The sequence below is a fragment of the Taeniopygia guttata genome, chromosome 1A (assembly GCF_048771995.1).
Source record: "Taeniopygia guttata chromosome 1A, bTaeGut7.mat, whole genome shotgun sequence".
NCBI classification, from domain to species: Eukaryota; Metazoa; Chordata; class Aves; order Passeriformes; family Estrildidae; genus Taeniopygia; species Taeniopygia guttata.
In genome coordinates, this window is record NC_133025.1 from 68,439,170 (window position 1) to 68,457,980 (window position 18,811).

At 44.6% G+C, this 18,811-nt stretch overlaps 1 protein-coding gene across 4 annotated transcripts; it reads right to left on the reverse strand.

The window, feature by feature from the left end:
• Nucleotides 1-2,146: 2,146 nt before the first annotated feature.
• Nucleotides 2,147-18,148, reverse strand: USP18 (ubiquitin specific peptidase 18). 4 transcript variants are annotated; one of them, XM_002192261.7, is made up of 12 exons: nt 14,540-18,148; nt 14,063-14,148; nt 11,495-11,692; nt 10,736-10,832; nt 9,370-9,515; nt 7,746-7,825; nt 6,814-6,960; nt 6,303-6,398; nt 5,614-5,784; nt 4,755-4,886; nt 4,232-4,281; nt 2,147-3,867 (listed from the first exon to the last, which is right to left on the reverse strand). In XM_002192261.7, the coding sequence occupies exons 3-12, from the start codon at nt 11,661-11,663 to the stop codon at nt 3,789-3,791; spliced, it is 1,167 nt and encodes a 388-aa protein (XP_002192297.7). In that variant the 5' UTR covers nt 11,664-11,692; nt 14,063-14,148; nt 14,540-18,148; the 3' UTR covers nt 2,147-3,788. The 4 variants fall into 4 exon arrangements, with proteins under 4 accessions (XP_002192297.7, XP_030119469.4, XP_030119470.4 ...); XM_030263609.4 differs by having other exon boundaries at nt 14,063-14,193; XM_030263610.4 differs by having other exon boundaries at nt 14,063-14,188; nt 14,540-14,584.
• Nucleotides 18,149-18,811: the final 663 nt, after the last annotated feature.

An 18,811-nucleotide genomic window follows, 5' to 3' on the forward strand; every position in this document is an offset into this window, starting at 1 on the left:
TCCTGCCTGCTGACTGGCTGCAGACAAGGAAAATATGGGCAGAAGTGCTATAATAAGAGGAGGCAGGGATTTTGGCTTATCTCACCCTTTGAAGAACTTAAAAACTGATTACTGAAAACTCATGAATTTATTGAGTGAGCTCATCATGGCAATTTTGCATTGGTTTAGGTTGCAGGTTCAGCTTTTCTGCAAGAAAAGTGGTATGTGGGGAGTTGGTACATTCCCCAAAACCATTTCTCATCTCACCTGTCCTGAACACATCACCAGAAAATGCCAGCTAGCTTCTTTTCTCAGGAGGAATCTTTTTTTTTTTTTTAATTCCCCATATTGCTTCATCCCCACAGCATCAGGCACCTATGTTTTTACACTTTTTTATATTTCTTTTATTTATATATATGTATTTGACCTCAAGGTTCCCCATAGCTTTTGCTGTCAGCTGCTGTCTGGTGAGTGGTCACTCCATTCAAAACCCTTTTAATTTTATTTCTGAAAGATCAAGTTTTGAAATAAAAGATCAGGTCTGTTGGCCTGAATTCTGCAATGAAAGCAGGGTTTAATCAGTAATTGTAGTGCCCAGGGCTTCTAGGTAGAGATTTCGTTCCCCTGCGTGGATTTTCTCTTTATTTGTGAGAAAAGAGGATTACGTAGAGGAGAGATCTTTGATGACCATGGCTCTCTGAATCATTGTTTCCCCGTCCTTCAGTGATTTTGTAAATTACATATTGACATGTTAGAAATTATACCTCTGTGAGACATTTATTAGATGCATTTACTTTTTTCCACCCTGGTATTCTGTGTGTTTCTTGAAGGTGAGGAATATCTGAATCTGAGGGAGAGTCTGGCAGGGATGAAGCAGAGGATGTGTAATTTGCTACAAGGGGCTTCCTTGGATGAAAATAACTCCTTGGGCAGCTTGTTCAGCACAAGTCTGGGCTTTGCTGTGGACACAGGGGCAGCCAAGGTGATTTTTTTTGCAGAAGCAGCTCAGCTCGGGGGTTTTTAAAGCTGAGTTTTTGTGCTGCAGTTTGCTCACCCTCCCGCGCTCCCACGGCCCAGCTCCATGGGGAAGCAGCTTAAGCTTTCGGGTGGCAGCAAACCTGAAAACAAACTCACTGTGCCTCCAGCACAGGGGTGAAGTGTCCAGGTTTAGCTGTTTTTTTCCCCGTCTTCTGAGTTGTGAGATATGGTTTGGGGGTATTCTATTTGCCATCTGTCAGAGGTGGGGCAGGTATCTTCTGTTCATTGGGCAGTTTGCTTTTCTCTTCCACAAACCAATCCTCCCTCCAGGAGACATCTGCTGTTAATGGGCCATTAATTATTAATTATCTTCTGTTCATGGGCTATTGATTGTCACTGCATGGCTGATAAAATTCCATCATCCCACTGGGAGATGCTCCACCCAGAGGGAGGAGCCAAGCATTCCTACCTGGATACAATCTGACTTTGGGAACAACACAGCAGCCTTTGCCCACTACATTCCCAGAGGAGCAGCTTTCTTCCCCACTGCATTCCCACAGGAGCAGCTTTCTTCCCCACTGCATTCCCAGAGGAGCAGCTTTCTTCCCCACTGCATTCCCAGAGGAGCAGCTTTCTTCCCACTGCATTCCCAGAGGAGCAGCTTTCTTCCCACTGCATTCCCAGAGGAGCAGCTTTCTTCCCACTGCATTCCCAGAGGAAGCCCAGGCCCATCTCCACCAGCCCTGGAGCTCCAGAGGAAAACTCCCCCCTTGTGCAGGATCCTGCTCCAGCAGAAGCACAGCTGGCACTGCAGGAGGGCTGAGCCACCGTGGGATGGGACTGCTGCCACCTCCCTGACACACAGGGGGTCAGGTTGTATCCTGACTCTGTCAGTAGGGCTTTTTTTGTTTGTACTATTATATATGTATTTTAAATTTTCCTAGTAAAGAACTCATTCCCATATCTCTGCCTGAGAGCCTCTTAGTTTCAAAAATTATAATAATTCGGAGGGAGGGAGTTTATGTTTTCCATTTCAAGGAAGGCTCCTGCCTTCCTTAACAAACCCCTCTCTTTCCAAACCAAGACACCATGGCTCTTGGAGATAAATGTTATCAGCAGCTCTACCCTGAATACTTGATCTGCATTCAGTGTTTAGGAAGAATAGATGAAGAATAAACCACAAGACTGATTTTAAGGGATGTATCCCATTATATTTTATTCAAAAAAACATTGATTACTTTTTATTGGAATTAAATGGGGTTTTTTCCACTGATTGAAAACATTCTTAAATATATCTTTGCAATTGTTTCCTTGATGGGTGACATCCTTGGAAGGTTATGATGCATTTAAGGCATTTTTCATAAGCATAAATTTTTAAATTTTAAGTTATAGCTAATTAGAAATGTCAGTTCTCTTATCTCATTAACTTCTCAGTTCAGCTAAGAAAAATGCAGCTTTTTCCAGCTCCTTTACAAAGGCAAAGTGTTGAAAAAGCAAACAGAAACTTGGTTTTCTTACTCACTCATTGCAAGATGCTTTAGAAAGGATGCAATATATTCCTGAAGGTGAACAGGCTGAAAATTCCTCATCCTGGTGGCAAATAATACACTGGGATTTTTGTAACACAGAATAAATAATACAAATACACAGCTGAACAAACAGAATAATGGACCTTGCTAATGCAGTGAAATAAATACCTACTACACCATAAATGAGTAATTTCACAGCTATGCTCTAAGATTCTTCAGTTTACCTTCAGAAAATGGACATGGTTTGTGAACTCCACCATCATTGCCAAAATAAAATTGGGTTATACATAGATGGCAATATGTCTATATTAGTTTTATATAATTAATATAATTTTAATATAATTTTTTAATTGCTCACCCCACAAAAACAGCACCTTTGTAAGGATACAGTAATAGGGTGTATTAGGGTGAAGGTACTTCCAGATCCCAAACTGCTAGGATTCTCAATCTAAGAGGATCAGCAAGAGTTAACACCACAAGTGTTTTAAAAGCCACACAACCAAAAATCCCAAAAATTCAATCATATCAAGGCATCTCACTTCCCTTACCACCATGTATAGCCTGTATTGTGCAAAATCATGAACCAGCTTCAGAATCTCTGCTGTTCTGAATATATTCCTCTACAGGAAAGAAAATGCATCTAAAAGCCTGATAAGCCTGTTAAAATAATAATCACCTGCACAAATTTAAACAGATCATCTTGGAAATCAGAACTGCTCCAATAGCTTCTGATTTGAAACACCTCTTGACACATCTCTGCCCCTGCAGTGATTCATTTTCTGGGAGGTTTTAAGGAGTGTGTGCCACTGATGTGTGTGTCATAAGGGTTCTGATCCTTCCTCCAGTTGTTTCTGGGGTGATTTTGGGGGTCTCCTGCCCAGCTTTCCAGCATCTAACATGGTGCTAAAAGGACAAAGTAAATCTCAAGCTCTTGCTGGCTCTGTATGGCTCCCACACCTCCCTGGCACATCACACAGGCTTTCAGCCCAGGCACTTCCCCTGCACTGGGATCCAGGCATCAGCATTAAGGAAAATAGTAAGGCAGCAGAGACAAGGACTATCTTCACCATCTTTTAAAGAGGAAATGAACAAGTGGAGTCACATAAATATAAAAATTGCACTAAAGAAAAAGTCCCTAGCTGCAACAGCTTCTAGATCCTTTCCCTAGCTGAGTGTCTGCTGCACTTTTTTCACCAAATGTGAAGTCTGAGGTTACTGAGTGCAGAATGTCTTTCTGGTGAAACATTTGGACATGTCCTCACTGGCACAGAGGTGCTGAGCTCCACAGACAATGCACAGCTTTCAGAGACATTCTGATACTCCTGGCCAGGGCTGCTGAGGGTGCTTTTTCATGTAAAACAAGAGATAGGCTGTTTCTCTCCTGTGGAGGCAAAGAGAAAGCACATCACAAGGTATGTTTGAAGATCTAGGTTGCAGGTAACATCCCAGAATTGCTCCTGCTCAGCTTTCTGAGCTTTAGGTCAACTAAGCAGGCCCTCTCCAATGTTCCCAAGATTTTCTGGCAGTGCTGTGGTTTATAGGAGAGATTATCTCCCTCCTGTAAGCTCATTTTCTTACAATGCATCAAAATGAAAAGTGTGGAAATATCCTGACTGGCACATCTCCTGCATCCCCACTAGACCCCAGGCAATATGTTCCCAAACCAGTTTGTCTCCCCTCCCTTTGCTACCCTAATTCCAAAGTCCAGAGCAGTATTAGGAAATATCAGGGATACATTTGCATACCAGTAGAGGTTGGAATGCCCATAGGTGCATTTAACATCATCCCATGAAACCTAGGAGAAAAACACACAGGAGGAGCCTGGTAAAAATTCTCAAGAGATGGAAAAATTCTGATACCACCCCAGGAGTTCTCATAAGAGTGGTGTAAGTGGCACTTCCAGGAACTAAACACCTTTCAATAAATTGGTTTATTGCTTTGACTCTTTGAGGATAACCAGTTCTGAACGTATACATTAAACAGACATAGGGTACATCAAGTAGGACATTCAGCAAATATCCTGAATATTCTGCAATATTCAGAATGCTTTGTCATTTTTCAATGCACAAAACAGAACCTGAGGCCTTATTTGGTGCAGAAGTGAGAACCATTCTGCCCTCAGCCCAGAGCACCCTGTAGCAGAGGTGGACAAAGCTGTGCAACCTCAGTTTCCTTTGCTGGTTCTCTTTAGTCAGCACCAGTCAGACTGGGTGAGACCTGGAGGAGTGTCCAGGAAGGTCCAAAAGAAATGTGGCTGGATCTGCTTACCTGGCAAACCTCAGAGTCGTTGAAGCAATACCATTTACAGTCTGTGAGGCTCCGAATGTAGGCACAGTAATGTCCACAGCTGCTCAATCCTGAATGAGCAACAACAGCAAAGAGCTCAAACTGCCAGGTACCCTGCAAAGAGACACAAAGAGCAATTTCCAGTGCAGCAATTCTCATCTGCCACAGACTGCAGACAAGCAGCAGCCAGGGCAGTGAGGACGTGCATTTTGTAAGGAAAAAAGATCAGATTTGCCTTGAGAATCCTGCCTTTTTTTTGCTCTTGCCCTCAGTTTTGCCCATCAGCTATGGGCTGGCAGCCTCCCTGGAGACCAGAGGGTGGTGAGAAAGGCAGCAGGATAGCAAAGGAACAGCAAAGAGGTTCACCACAGTCACTGCAGTGGTGAGTTCTGTTTTTGCCACACTTCCCCTTGTTATTTCCCAGGAAAACAAACAGACCCACAGTGGGGCAGATCCACCTCAGCTGCCTAGCAAAGCTGTCGTGGCCAACATTATCAAAATCTGTGGCCAACAATATAAACAATTCTGCATGGGAAATACCAGGAACAGAGTTCCCCTGTCTTGGACAGGTGAGATCTGCAAAGCCTGGTTTTTGTCCTTAAGGCAGGGAGCTCCAGTTATGGTGCCTTTGGTGATTTAATCTGAGTACAGGATGTTAAACAATGGCTGAATCAGTTAAAACTATGGGATGTGAGACAACAGCAGGCACAGGTAAAGTTTGACACACAAATTTTTAAGACAGGCACTTTGAACTGAGACAAATATTGGTGCGATCTTTAAGTTTTTATGAGAATGGAGCAGAGAGAAGAAAATCCACCCTTTTTGAAGAGGAATATCTCACCTTTTCACTGTCATCTGCTTGGCACTGACTTTCTGTCAAGATTTCCCTGAGATCCAGTTCTTGTGGGAATGGCAGGTGGAGACTCAGCTTTTGCGTGCGAGAGGATCTCTCAAAGCAGAAACGCTTTAGGTGCAAGGCCAGAGTCTGTGGCAGATGGACGAGCTTCATGCTCTGTAAAACAGTCAATAATGCAACTGAAAACTGGGGACAAAGCCTGGGGACAAAGCCTGAGGAGCCACTGCCCCCCAGTGTGTGTAGAATGGAGAACAGCCAGTGCTCCAGTGGGTATTTGCCAGTTCGGATGCCAAACCTTGGTAGCCCACCTGCACACAAGGCACATCCACACAACAGAGCTGTGATATCCAAGTTTCTCAACTTTAGTGTCACCAGCACCCAGCCTTGGGTGTCTCAAGGGCTGCTTCACTTCTCATGTGCTTTCCTAGCCATAGGCTGGTAGCACAAGGAAGGCAAGGAGAAGCAAATCGACTTCCTTGTGACATTAGACCACAGGACCTTCTTCCTAACAGGAGAAAAGGTGTCTGTTGTTTTTATCTCACTGACACTCCTGTCCTGGCAAATCTGAGTTGTTGATCTCCTCTCAAACTTGATATGGTTGAGTCCTTTCCCCACCTCCCCAGTCTTCAAGGAAGTTCTGGGTATGAGACATGAGGAAATAATTCTCCAATTACCTGCAGAAAAGTTGTTTTCCTCCCACACTGTTGACAGAAACACATGTTTTGTCCAGTCAGCTCCTCTGGATGGAAGAAGTATTGCAGACAGTCCTCCTAAAAAGACAGAGACTTCTTTCAACTGAATTCCTTCAGCTGGATTTTTATTTCTACGTTATTTCAGAGGGTCCAAGCCAGCAAAGTTAGAGAAGGAATGTTTTATTCAAAGGACAAAAGACTGCCTAGCAGCCTGAACCAAAATGTGCCTCATTTCTCCTAGCTGCTGCTGTGATTGCAATAGTTGGGAAAAAAAAAAATGAGTACACATATTCCACAAAGAAGGTATTGCTGTATAAATGTCTTTTATACCTACTTCAAAGCCCTAGTGGTTTTCAAAGCAGCTCCTTTATGCTGAAACAGTGTAAAGTGGTCAGAGAATCTATAAGGTCCAGTGGACCACTGGGATTTGAAAAATCCACTCCGAACAGAGGGGAATCACCTCCTAAGGAAACAGTGCTGCTGCTAAACTTACCAGAGTCTTCAGCCTGCGAGAATTGGCATCCAGCACTGGGAGTGGAAGGGTTAACATGGTGCTGTTGTTCTTTACTTCAAAAGAGCACTTCTGACAGGCCAGATGCTCCTGTATGCAGATCGTGTACAAATCACTCAGCTCTTCAACCTGGAGGGGTGAAAAATAAGGCCAAAACAAGGTTTATGAAGAAGACAGCTGAGCTGTTCCCCTGCGGATGGGAAAGGCCCTGTGGTCACACATTTCAAGCAAATTATTCCTTTGAGGTTGGAACCAAGATGTGACAATGACTTATGTGGACAGGGTACTTCCCAAAATTTAAAGGAGAACAACTCCTTCCCCTCATTCCCTAACAGAGGGGAAAGACACAGCCTATAAGACCAGAGGGTTAAATATCTGCTTTGATGCAGAATTGTTCTATTTTGCTTGAAACTGCAGCAAGAGCCTGTCTTCTGTATTACTAAAACTGTGACAGTCAGTCAGGGAAGAGTCACTTCTCTCTTCCCAGTCCCATGGGAGTTACATATATATCCCATACTATCAGTGACTAATTATAGTAAAATGCACGTGGCTGACTTCAAAGAACAGAAAAGCTGTGTCAAGATGCACCAATAAATGCTGACAGAAATTTGGGGGAAAAAAGAAATTAAATATAACTAAATGCAATGCTGCAAAAATATCAATATTTTAGTTATCAGCTCTCCCATTAGAATGGATTCTGGCATGCCCTGAAAGCAGGATGAGCACAATGTAACTGTGTTTCAAAATGTCAAAGCTTATGAAACAAAGATTCTCTGTCCCATTTGAAAGATACAATGAAAGAAGAGGTAATTTTAAAAATTTAACTTGGGGCAATTGCCAGTCAATGGGATCCTTCAAGGAGCAGAGGAAACCAAAGGTAAGGGCCAAAGGTTCATTTCAGTTACCATCCTTACCAGCTCTGGCTTTTTCATCTGCTTCTTTAACAAGTTCCAGAGAGTCAGAAAGAGCTGAGCAGCATCATGCTGCACAAACACTGCACGAGCAGAAAACACAACCTCAATCAGTATCATGAACAGCACCGAGCACAGATGTCCCACAAATGGCAAAGGAAGATTTTTTTTGTCCCCCTTTAGATCCAGTCTCTTGTCCCTTGCTCCTCCCTGCAGAGACAGAGCTTAGACTGGGAACCAGCTGCAATTTCCCCCTGTGACCTGAGCAGGCAGTGGGAAAACACAGGAGTGTTTGTACTACCCAGTGCAGAAGTCATGTCCTTGTCACCAGGTGCAGGGACAAGAGGATGCTCAGAGGAGCATCCAGAGGAGGGCTCAGATGGCTCACTGAGTTAGGGGGTGCATTTCATAGCATTAGAGAATGGTTTGGGTTGGAAGGAGCCCTAAACATCATCTGGTTCCACTCCCCCCACCACGGGCAAAGACACCTTCCACTAGACCAGCAAATACCTTCCAATCTGGCCTTGAACACTTGCAGGGACACAGCACCCACAGCTTCCCTGGGCATCCTGCATCAGTGTCTCACCACTCCCACAGTAAAAAATTTATTCCCAATATTTAATCGAAACCATCTCTCCATTTCACACCATAACCCCTTGTCCCATCACTTCCATGTCACATGTCCTACCATGCCCTTGTAAAGAGTCCCCTTTGAATCCTCCTTAGAAACAATACAAGGAAGATTCTGTTCTCCTTTTCACCTTTATTACTCACAGACTTGTTTTCCCCATCCTCTTATGCCCCAGGAAGGCTGAAATGCTTTAATACTGAGATTAAAACGATAGGAAGGCCTATCCATATGTCTCACACACCAGATTGGATAGATCCCTTGATCCCTATCTCTCTTTAACTGGAAGAGAGATGGCTGACTGCAAAGCCACTCAGAGTCAAGAGAAAAATGATGTAAACAGGGATACTGAGTTTACCTTGTGTTCCTCTTTCATAAAGGTCAGGGCACCTCCCCTTTCACTACTCTCCTGTTTGGGCTTTTATAGGACAAAGATAAGGGCATTTGGTTATACCCTGTGTATTTTACACATAGACAGACTCTTGGCATCCCATTGTCACTGGTCACTCATGCATTAGAAACCTCTCTCTTTTAGAACTTTGACTAGCTGGGAGATTTAGCCTGCAAATCCTTCTCTCTGCCCTTGTAAGAAGCAGCAGGAGGGGGATCTGTGCAAATTCATTCTCTTTTGCACACTATCCTTTCTTCTAATAAGTAACAGCAGCTATTTTCACTATCCTGATGCAGCACAGCAAAACAAATCAAACAATGAACTGTCCTCTCTGCCCTGCACAGCATTCATAGCTGAATCTTCCAGCAGCCTGATAGTCCTCCCACCCTTTGGATATCAGCAAATACATCCAGCAGGGCTTTTTTTCCCTCTCTTCACAAGTAAGACGCAGCATTGCACTCAGCTGGGAGGCAGCTACAGAGAGCACTGTGTCATTTGTGTACCCAACTCCTGGCATTTCTGAATTCCTGGAGGAGATGTTGGAGTCTGGGCTGCTTGTAAGTGCTGGATAATGCAGACAGAGGTAGGCATGAGGCAGGGCTGCTTACATTCCACTCTGTGCTCTGAAAGGCAGCAAGCCAGGTCTGTGGGACCAACAGCTTTGCACTTGCCACACTGCATCTTCTCCAACAGCAGGAGCATTTGGTAGGGGACGTTGTTCCTCCTCTGTGCAGGAGATGGGGGCACTGTGATCCTGAAAGGGGAAGAAGCAACACCAATGGTAGTCAGAGGTTCAGTGGAGAAATATCAGACACCACACCTGAAGGAGCTCAAGTCAGTAGCAGAGACAGCAGCTCAATAGGAACCAGAATGGGAACATTTTCATCAAAAAAAAAGGGAAAAGGGAAAGGGGATTCCACAGTGCAGGCTGACAGTTCTAAAGTAAAAGGCCAAAATTTTAAGTTGGCTTGCTCCTGAAATAGAGACAAGCCAAGCAGGACCTCAAGTGCTTTCTGGACTCTAGAAACAACATTAGTTACAGCCAATTCCAGACCTTTATTGCCTCTCACTCATTGATGTCCTCACTCTCAACATGGTCTCAAAATCTCATGGGCACATATATCATAATGCTTGTGTTTCAACAATATGCCAACAAAACTCTTAATTCTCCCTAAATTTACTGTAGCCCACAGGTTTTTCTTTCTTCAAATGAGCATGGTAACCTACAGTCTACATTATTTAGCTTTGCCCATTTATGACACTTATCATTTCTGCATATCTGAAATCTGTCTTCTTTCTTCTCTGCTTACTAGTGGGCATAGAAATGATCCACTTAGATTACTAAATCTGCAGTGAAGTAAGTAAACTGAAAACAAATCAATCCAGTTCTTAGTGTGGTCAGTAGGGACACAGAAGCCCAAATCCTCCTCAAGACACTCGGGGACAACAGTCAAGCAAAACAAAGTAATGCTAGGTATTCATGATCCACAACAACACTTCTCTGTCAGGAGCTAGCCAGGGCAGTCAGGGCCCAGAGGCAAGGGGTTAAGGTATGTTTATGTTTACATGCTTCAAGTGACAAAATCAATAGTGGATATGGCTACATGTGACACACCCTTTATTATAACGGCCTGTGTGTGAGCCTGGAATAAAATTATATCCTGTTAGGGAAAGGAGAGAGATACAAGCCATGAAGACTCAGGTCAAGACATGAATCAGAGGTTATTAAGAAGTCTGAACACTGCAACTTCTACCTTTGCAGGGTCTTTCGTGCCAGTGCATGACAGACATGACAAGGCAGACACCTTGCTGAGGGACCAAAAGCATCCTGATAGCACCTCAGTGATCCAATACACAGTATTGGATATATATATATAGGATGTATATACAGTATATACAGTACATCCCATATAAAAGGAGTGGAGATAACAGTGCAACAATGGAAATATCTCAGGGAGCTCAAACAGGAGGTACCTTCGGAGGATCCTTGTGAAGTGTATGTTCATGAGGAACACTTGGAGCAGAGAGTTCAGACAGCAGCTCTGCCCAAGGTTGTACAGTCCAATAGCTTCTGTAAGGGAGAAAAAGATGAAGTGAGGCCTGGGAATAGGTATAAGAAAGGAAAGTGAAAGTCATTTGGAAGTGGCAAACTCTTCTTGTGCACATTCAGTAACTCAGTGTATAGGCTCAGCATCTTGGCCAGACCTGAAAAAGTGTTCAATCTATTCTTTTGTTGATCAAACAGATAAAATTTGGTTTTGTTTGGCAACTGACAGAAAAAAATCCAAGGAAACCCGGCTAATGATTCTCAGATTTCTCCCAGTTCTTCTATTTTCAGTTCTCTCACAACACATCTAAACATAAAATAGAACAACAGGAGGCAAAGGCTGCCTGTATGAGGAAAATAACCTCATATAGGTTATTAAACCAGGACCTAGTCCATGGTTTAGCAAATTCAGCACTTCTGGCTGTGTTTGGAAAGAGACAGAGCCAGCAACTAGGCCTTTTTGGCTGCAATGGCCAATTTGAGGACTTAAATACAGAAAAAGCTTTGAGATCTTCATGTAATCCATTCTAAAAAAACTCAAAATGGTTACTTGACAAGTGAAAATGAGAATTAACCTCAGTGAAGAGATAAGGAATTGGAGAAAATTAAGCCTATGGACAGAGAACGGAACAGCAGGCACAAGAAATAGAAAATATGACAGTGAAGAATAGGCAAAACATTATTACCATTTTTTAAGTCTGCCAAACCAAAGACTGATGTCAACTTCTGGTTTTTTGCCTTCACGTCTTTGGTTTCCTCTTTAGTATTTTGTACTTCAATTTCTGCCTCCATGATCTCGCTTGGTGCCACCTCTGGTTTCTTATTTCTTTCTTGACGTCCACTTGTTTGTCCCATTAACAATATTGCTCAAGGACAGAGGAGACCTTTTCATCATGAAAAAAGTGAAATCAAAAAACCATTGAATGGTTTGGGCTGGAAAGGAGCCTTAAAGATAATCTAATTTAAACCCTCTGCCACAGGTTGGGATGTCAACCACTAGATCAGGTTGCTCAGGGCCCCATCCAGCCTGGCTTGGACTATCAATAAAATCACTAAGAGTACTGCAACAGCACGTGGGATATTTGAATTAACATGGGTATTGAAGAGTGCAGGCTATTGCTAAAGGAACAGAAACGGACACTGATGACAATTGCTTATCCTGTCTTCCTCTTGTGGCTAAATAAATAAATGAGCCTTCAATTCCACAGAAACAGCTCCATCTAGCCAAGGAACTCACATATCCCTGTTCGGAAAGATTTGGTCAATAAGATGATTAAAATTGCCCAGAAGCAGATGTTGCAAAACTCCTCTGTTTGGAAAAAACCCAATATTTTATCAAAATAAAAGTAGCCCAAGTATTGAAAAAGTCAAATTTCACCTTCTCTTCTGACCTGCTAAGCACATTTGGTTTCTTTGCTGGGCTACCTGCATTGGTTTTAACGCCTGAGTCGCAGCACTACTGTGGCACTTTGGACTGTAATTTTGAAACACGTTTAAGTACCAACATGCCAGTTTCTTTTTCTGTTCCTTCAAGTGATCACAGGCAGAGTAACTGTTCATGTAAGAGAACCATTATAATGCCTTGATTTTTAAGGGAGTATTCAACAGACCATTACTCTGACAGTCTCATGTAACTCAGCTACTAAAGCAAAATACAAACACACAAACAAAACCGCCTGATAAAAGTTCAAATGCAACCATGCAAAAACGAAACTTTCTAAAAGCCAACATGGAAACAGAATCCAAAAAGAGCGTATATTCATGGGGAAGGGCGGGGTGGAGACCCAAAAAATGCTCAGAAGTTATTATTTCACAAATATTAAACAGCGCATAAAATCAAAATCAACCGAAGGCCAAGCACTCAAGCACTGAAAGAATGAAGAAAAACTATTAAGAAAGGGAAATGACCAAAATCCTCGTTCTGCCTTTCATTAAAAAAAAAAAAAAAAAAAAAAAAAAAAAAAAAAAAAAGCACAAAACTTTGCTTTAAAAGCATGTTTTCAGGTTAACTATGCCTAATAGTGTCAATTATCAAAGTTACTGAAGATTCAGGCAGAAAAGCAAGACATTTTTTTTTTCCCGGATTATTACCTTTAAGATTAAGTATACTTATTTCCAATTGTACTTTTGATCGTTTACTTTTGAAGATTACTTTTGATCTCTAAGTGTGGCACACTAAGATTCACCAAATACTGTCAAATTTGCTGGGTTTTGTTTGTGGGAAAAAAAAAAACCAAAAACAACAAACTCTGAAAGGCCATTACTTTTTATACCCAGACCTGGTGATTTCAATAGCTATGCAGGAAAATATAAATTTCATCTGATTCTCTCTTGCCAAAAGAGAGCCTGAACACTGACTGCCCGTTTTCCTGAAAATGATGTAACGACACGTTCAAGTTTCTGAAAGCTGAGCTAGAGTGGAAGTTCGTCTCAGGCTGGTGGGTTTAGCTGGTGTAGAATCAGCCAGGAGGTAAGGGATGCTCCCAGGCAGTGAGGATGTCAAAAGAGACAGAAAGGAGAGGGGCAGGCAGTGCAGAGGTAGCTAAACATAGCTAGGGATGTACTGGGGATAAAGAAAACCTGCAAGATGCAGGTTTTGTCAAGAAAGGGAGGACTAAGAGCGGGATTAAAGAGCAAACACGGGGCTGAATGCTTTGGGGCAGCTTGAGGAAAAGGTAGAAAGATGTTAGGGATCCTAGGGCAGGAAGGTGCGGGGGGATACAGGAGGATTTGTGCCTCTGGTTTCATTAAATTTTCTCCCAGTCACCACTATCTGTGATCCTGTTGTAGGAGCAGGGACACACAGAATTTCCCAACCCTTGGAACCTCCTCGTTTCAGCTGTCAGAAATACAGCCTTCCTAAGACTTGCACTGGACCTCCTTTTCTTCCCGCACAGGTATATAAAAGAGCTGGTGAGTGAGGCAGGGGACTGAGCGCCAGGCTCTCCTCCTGCTCCCCATTTCTCCGCTCTCAGTGGAGGAGCAGCGTCGCTTCTCGGCTTCCTTTGCAGGTCGGGGAAGGACTCGGTACCTCAGCGCACCAGCGCTGGGCAGAGATCGGGGAGCAGTGATACCCTCCGCCCCATAGTCATCATCTACCCTCGCACTCCTCTCCCTCAGCCAGCCCAGCGCCCTCCCTTTCTCCCTGGGCCTGTTCCAGCCTCCGTCCGCCCTCCCAAGACACCGGTTTCTCATGCCAAACCCCGAGCTGTCCCTTCACTCCCCGCACCCCCGTGCCCAAGCAGAGTTCCCACCTCTGGTGCTTGCTGTCCCTTCCCTCTCAGCTCCTTTTCCTTCCTGGGAATCTCGGCGTGCCGATGATGCTAAGGCAGGTGGTGGGCTGCAGCAGGGAGGTCAGGTTGGACGAGGCTCGGAGCAATCTATGCTAGCAGAATAATCTCTTCACCTTCTGAGGAAGGTGTTCCTGCCCTCAGCATGGGGCTTGGAATGAGATGATTTCAAGCTCCCTTCCAACCCAAACTATTCTGTGTTTCTGTGGTCCCCCTGAGGTGCTGGCTCCAGCAGAAACTCGGTGTGACGACCCACCCTTGAGGGGAAGGAAGCGCCTAAGAGCGCATCACCTCCACACTTCTCTGGGATGCGCCTGAAAGGAGACTTCCCACTCAGCTGCCAAACTACCCTCCCTTACTATTCCCCTTTCTGTTTCCTCCCCTCCTGACACGCTGCGCCTCCGGGCTCCAATCTCACCAACCAGCAGAAGGGCTCCTTACCCATTCAGGCTGCGGGGCTCGGGAGGAGTGCGGGGCTCACTCGGCAGGGCTGCGGGGCTCACTCGGGAGGGCTGCGGGGCTCGGGAGGAGTGCGGGGCTCACTCGGGAGAGCTGCCGGGGCAGCGGGCGGAGCGGAGCGGGGAGGAGCGGAGCGGGGCGGCCCCGCAGCAGCAGCCCCCGCCCCGCCGCGCAGTTTTCATTTCCCGCTCGGCCCGGAGCGGGCACAGAAAGTGAAACTCGGAGCCGCCCTGCGCCGCCTCCCGGAGGCAAAGAGGCCGAGGAGCTGTCACCGCCGCTTCTTTCTTTGTGCCTTAATACACACCGCTTCGCCTGTGCCTGCTGGGGGGAGCATTGTGAGGCTAAACTGTGTGTTAAAAGTAGGTTACAAACTGTTGCAAAATAGCTGTTAACACATCCTGTTAGTTTGGTTATTGTAAAGGGGTAGATAAGAGTATTTGCACCTGAGTGAAGTGCACCAACCCCCCGCTGCAGGCGAAACGAGCCAGCCTGGACAGAACTGTAATGGGCCAATCAAGCACCTTAAACCTTCGTGCAAATGAAGGATCCAAACAGAAACCAATCCAAAGGAACAAAAACCAGCATAAAAAGGGGGTATCTACCCACTGAACCCGTGTGGCTCCGCTTGGAGCATCGCGGAAATCGCTGTTCAAGAAAGAGGACCCAGTCCTGGCGCTGCAGCATCCTCGATAGGAATACTTCTGCTTGGCCCCATGGGTCCCCATGCTTTAGGTCTTTCTTTTTTTTATAATAAATGCTGAAATCACTTTTAGTACTGGGAGTGTACGTTTTTGTCCACACACAGCTGAGGACAGCGGGCGCTCCCAGCCCTGTGTCAGGAAGCTGTGTGCAGCCCCCAGCCGGCTTCGCTGAGCCGTGGGGAGGAGACAGCGCACGGAGGCTTTCAGAGGGGCTCTCTGGAGCCCATCACTGCTGTCCTTGTGGAGAAGTCCCAGCTGCAAACCCTCTGGGCAGGTAATGGGGAACCCGCTCACACTGCCTGCTTCTGTCAGAGGCAGCACAACTCTTCAGTTCTTAGCAGTCTGAGGTCTTCAGTCGAGGCGTAAGGACACTGAAAACTCTCCTGAATTGTCATGAGGGGGTATCTGTAGGGACTTCTGAGCACAGTGGTTTTGTGGCAGAGACTCTCAGCAATAGTTTAAATTTAGTTAAGTTCCCTTTCTCTTACTGGCTTGTGTGGCGACTGCCCGAGAGAAGGAAGGAAGCGAGAGAAAAGAACCGCTAAGCCATAAATTGTCTACAGAGAATGAAACCACCTGAGCAAAGTGCAAAAGGACACTGGAGGTTAAACAGGAACTAGATCTGCCAGGTGGAAGTTAGTAAAGCGGTGTGCAGTTGAAACAACATTTGATAATGACCCCTGTGAGGGCTTGGGCGCTTAGTTAGGAGGAGAATTACATCTTAAGAATGTCTTAAGCTTCGCCTGCAGAACTCAGCCATGCCACGCCACTTCCAAAGCAGGTAGCAGGAGAAGGCTGAGCCCAGAAATGGGCTCACATGAAGGGATGGCTCAAACTGAAAGGTGCAGTGTTTGAGTGCCCAAACATACTGCCCCGGGACAAAAGCTGCTCGCTCCTGATAATTGCCTAATGTCCAAAGAGCTCCAAACGTGCATTGACTGCTTCAAGAGCAGGGCTCCTGATCACTGAGTGTCCTTGCAAATAAAATAAATTGTAATCTTGGTGGTCAGGGTGAGATCTAAAACGCCTTAGGCGAGTTAAGAAATCCACATCCAGTGTTACGGCAAATCAGCCAACATGAATTGCCTCATCCCAGGCATGAATGTCCCAGTACTTCGAAGAGTTGTCACAGCTGAGCCATTGTGTAAGGGAGGCATGACAAGGACTTATCCCACTTAGACCGAATTTCGGTCGCTGTTACAGGTAAAAGTGATCTAGCCAAATTAATAATTAATAAAAATACGTTTTTATTCAGCAATCAAAATTCGGTCTCAGACAGCCACAAAGAAAAGGACAGTGCCAAGTCCAGAATCGGCACTGGATGAGACACAGGTCTGACCACTACAGCAGAGGGTCCCCTATGTTCACCCTGACCATCCTGTTCAAGTGGTTTTCAAAGAGTTTATTCTGCCTGAGGCAGTGTTCTTGTGATCAAGCTTTTCTTCCTTTCAGAGTCCCACATATCTGTGAAAAATGCATACTTTATGACTGGCTTTTCGCAAATGTTACAATGAATATTATATGTGTAATGTTAGAAAGTTATGCTGTATTAATTCTCTTAAGTAGTGCGTTAAATAGAGTTTTAGGTTCCAACATAATGTTGAAATAGAAACTCTACGATGTAAGATATTTTTTTACTAGCTCAAGCAAGAGATGAGATAATCAAGAAACTCTTCACACAGAGATGGCAGTGACTTGGGGCCCATAAAGACTTACTGCCTCCTTATCAGAAAAGACAAACATTCTTCCACCTTCTCTCCGGCTTTTTGGAACAACCAGGATTAAGGGGAAGAAGTTGACAAAAACCAAAAAAGCTCTTAATTTGCAAGGAATTTATGCATCATGTATGAGATATATAAATATGCAACAAGCTATTGCTTTTAAGGTTATTCCTTTGTACACAAGGTATGCTTGTCATTAACTTAGTGTCCAAGAGCATCCAGACATCCGGAATTCTTTGCTTTTTATTGTCTTGTAATTTTCCTATCTCTAAATTTTATTACTCTAATTGTATTACTATTTTTATAACTATTTTATTATTATTAAACTTTTAAATTTTTAAAAACAAAGTGATTGGTGTTTTTCACATATTAATGGAGTTTCATTTCTCTACATTGAGTTGGACAAAACCATGTCCAAGAGCGATGTATGTCCCTGATTGAGTTACTGGAACTTGGCATTGAGATGTATCTTTCTGGTGGCTCCAGCTATCTCAATCTTAGATATTTATCCAGTTGAGCTTGGGAGTTCCTCGGATCACCTTGGGGAACAGCCCATCTCCAGTTACGTTTATTCTTTTGTAAATTAAGTCCTCCTCCCTCTTGTCAGGTGGTTTCGACATATGTGAGGCAATCCCCTGGCTCTGACTCGCATGTTTAAAATTTTATACAAATATCTCTCGGCAATATAACATATGATATCTATATATATCTATTTATAGGCACCAACTATCCATATTACATGTAACATTTTATTATTAATTCGGCTTGATCATTTTTACTAATAACAATGTGAACAGCAGCAAGGTTTGCTTGGCTTGTTGAGTGAGACTCAGAGTGGGGTTTAGTGAAATCCCTGCGTAAATCAGCATCCAGGGAAGCCCCAGGTGTGGTCAGTGAGGATGAGGAGGGGATGAAGCAGCCCCAGGTGTGGTCAGTGAGATGAGGAGGGGATGAAGCAGCCCCAGGTGTGGTCAGTGAGGATGAGGAGGGGATGAAGCAGCCCCAGGTGTGGTCAGTGAGATGAGGAGGGTCAGGGCAGTCTCAGGTGTGGTCAGTGAGGATGAGGAGGGGCAGAGCAGCCCCAGGTGTGGTCAGTGAGGATGAGGAGGGGCAGAGCAGCCGCAGGTGTGGTCAGTGAGGATGAGGAGGGGCAGAGCAGCCCCAGGTGTGGTCAGTGAGGATGAGGAGGGGCAGCCCCTGCCAAGGGCAGCTCTCAGGGGGTTACTGTACCTGCTGGAGTGGGTGATCTCTGGGAATCTCTCCAGGGACAGCAGTGACACATCTGCAGGGCAGGGGGAACACCTGGGTGCTCCTGGGGCATTGCTCAGGGTGTGCAAAGGGACAATCCCTGTGCCCCCGGACAGGAGAGGGGAGCAGCACACCTGAGCAGGTGGGGCAGCACAGGGAAGATCCTTTTTCATTCTCTTTTTTATTTCATCTTCCCAATCCCCTCACAGTGCCTCCAGTCCTCTGCCCAGTCCCTCCCCTGTGTGCCCCAATGACCTCAGAAAAAAGAGGAGTTTGATGGAAAAGGAGTTTAAATTGAGGGCAAAACCTACTTTTTCATTATTCTATGTGTTTAAATTGAAGGGGATCCACCTTCACCTGTGATTTTAACTTGCCTTTTCCATTATTTAGGGTTTAATTGAAGGAAAAATCTCCCTTTTTTCAACATTTGGTATTTAAACAGAGGGGGATAGGGCAGAAAAAGAGAGAAAAATGGCAGGAAATGTGAGATGAAAAAGGAGAAGAAAAGGGGGCAGAAAACATGAGGTGGAAGAAGGATGAGAAATATAAGGTGGAAAGGGTGGGAAATGTAAGGTAATTAACAC

What these genes read in the sequence shown, in the direction of transcription:
- USP18 (XM_030263611.4), bottom strand. Translation starts at nt 11,663, where the DNA reads ATGGGACAAACAAGTGGACGTCAAGAAAGAAATAAGAAACCAGAGGTG. An exon ending in GGAAAACAACTTTTCTGCAG is followed by an intron (nt 5,785 to 6,302) that starts GTAATTGGAGAA and finishes ACTGTTTTACAG; the next exon opens with AGCATGAAGCTCGTCCATCT. An exon ending in AAGCAGATGACAGTGAAAAG is followed by an intron (nt 4,887 to 5,613) that starts GTGAGATATTCC and finishes GTCTCTTTGCAG; the next exon opens with GGTACCTGGCAGTTTGAGCT.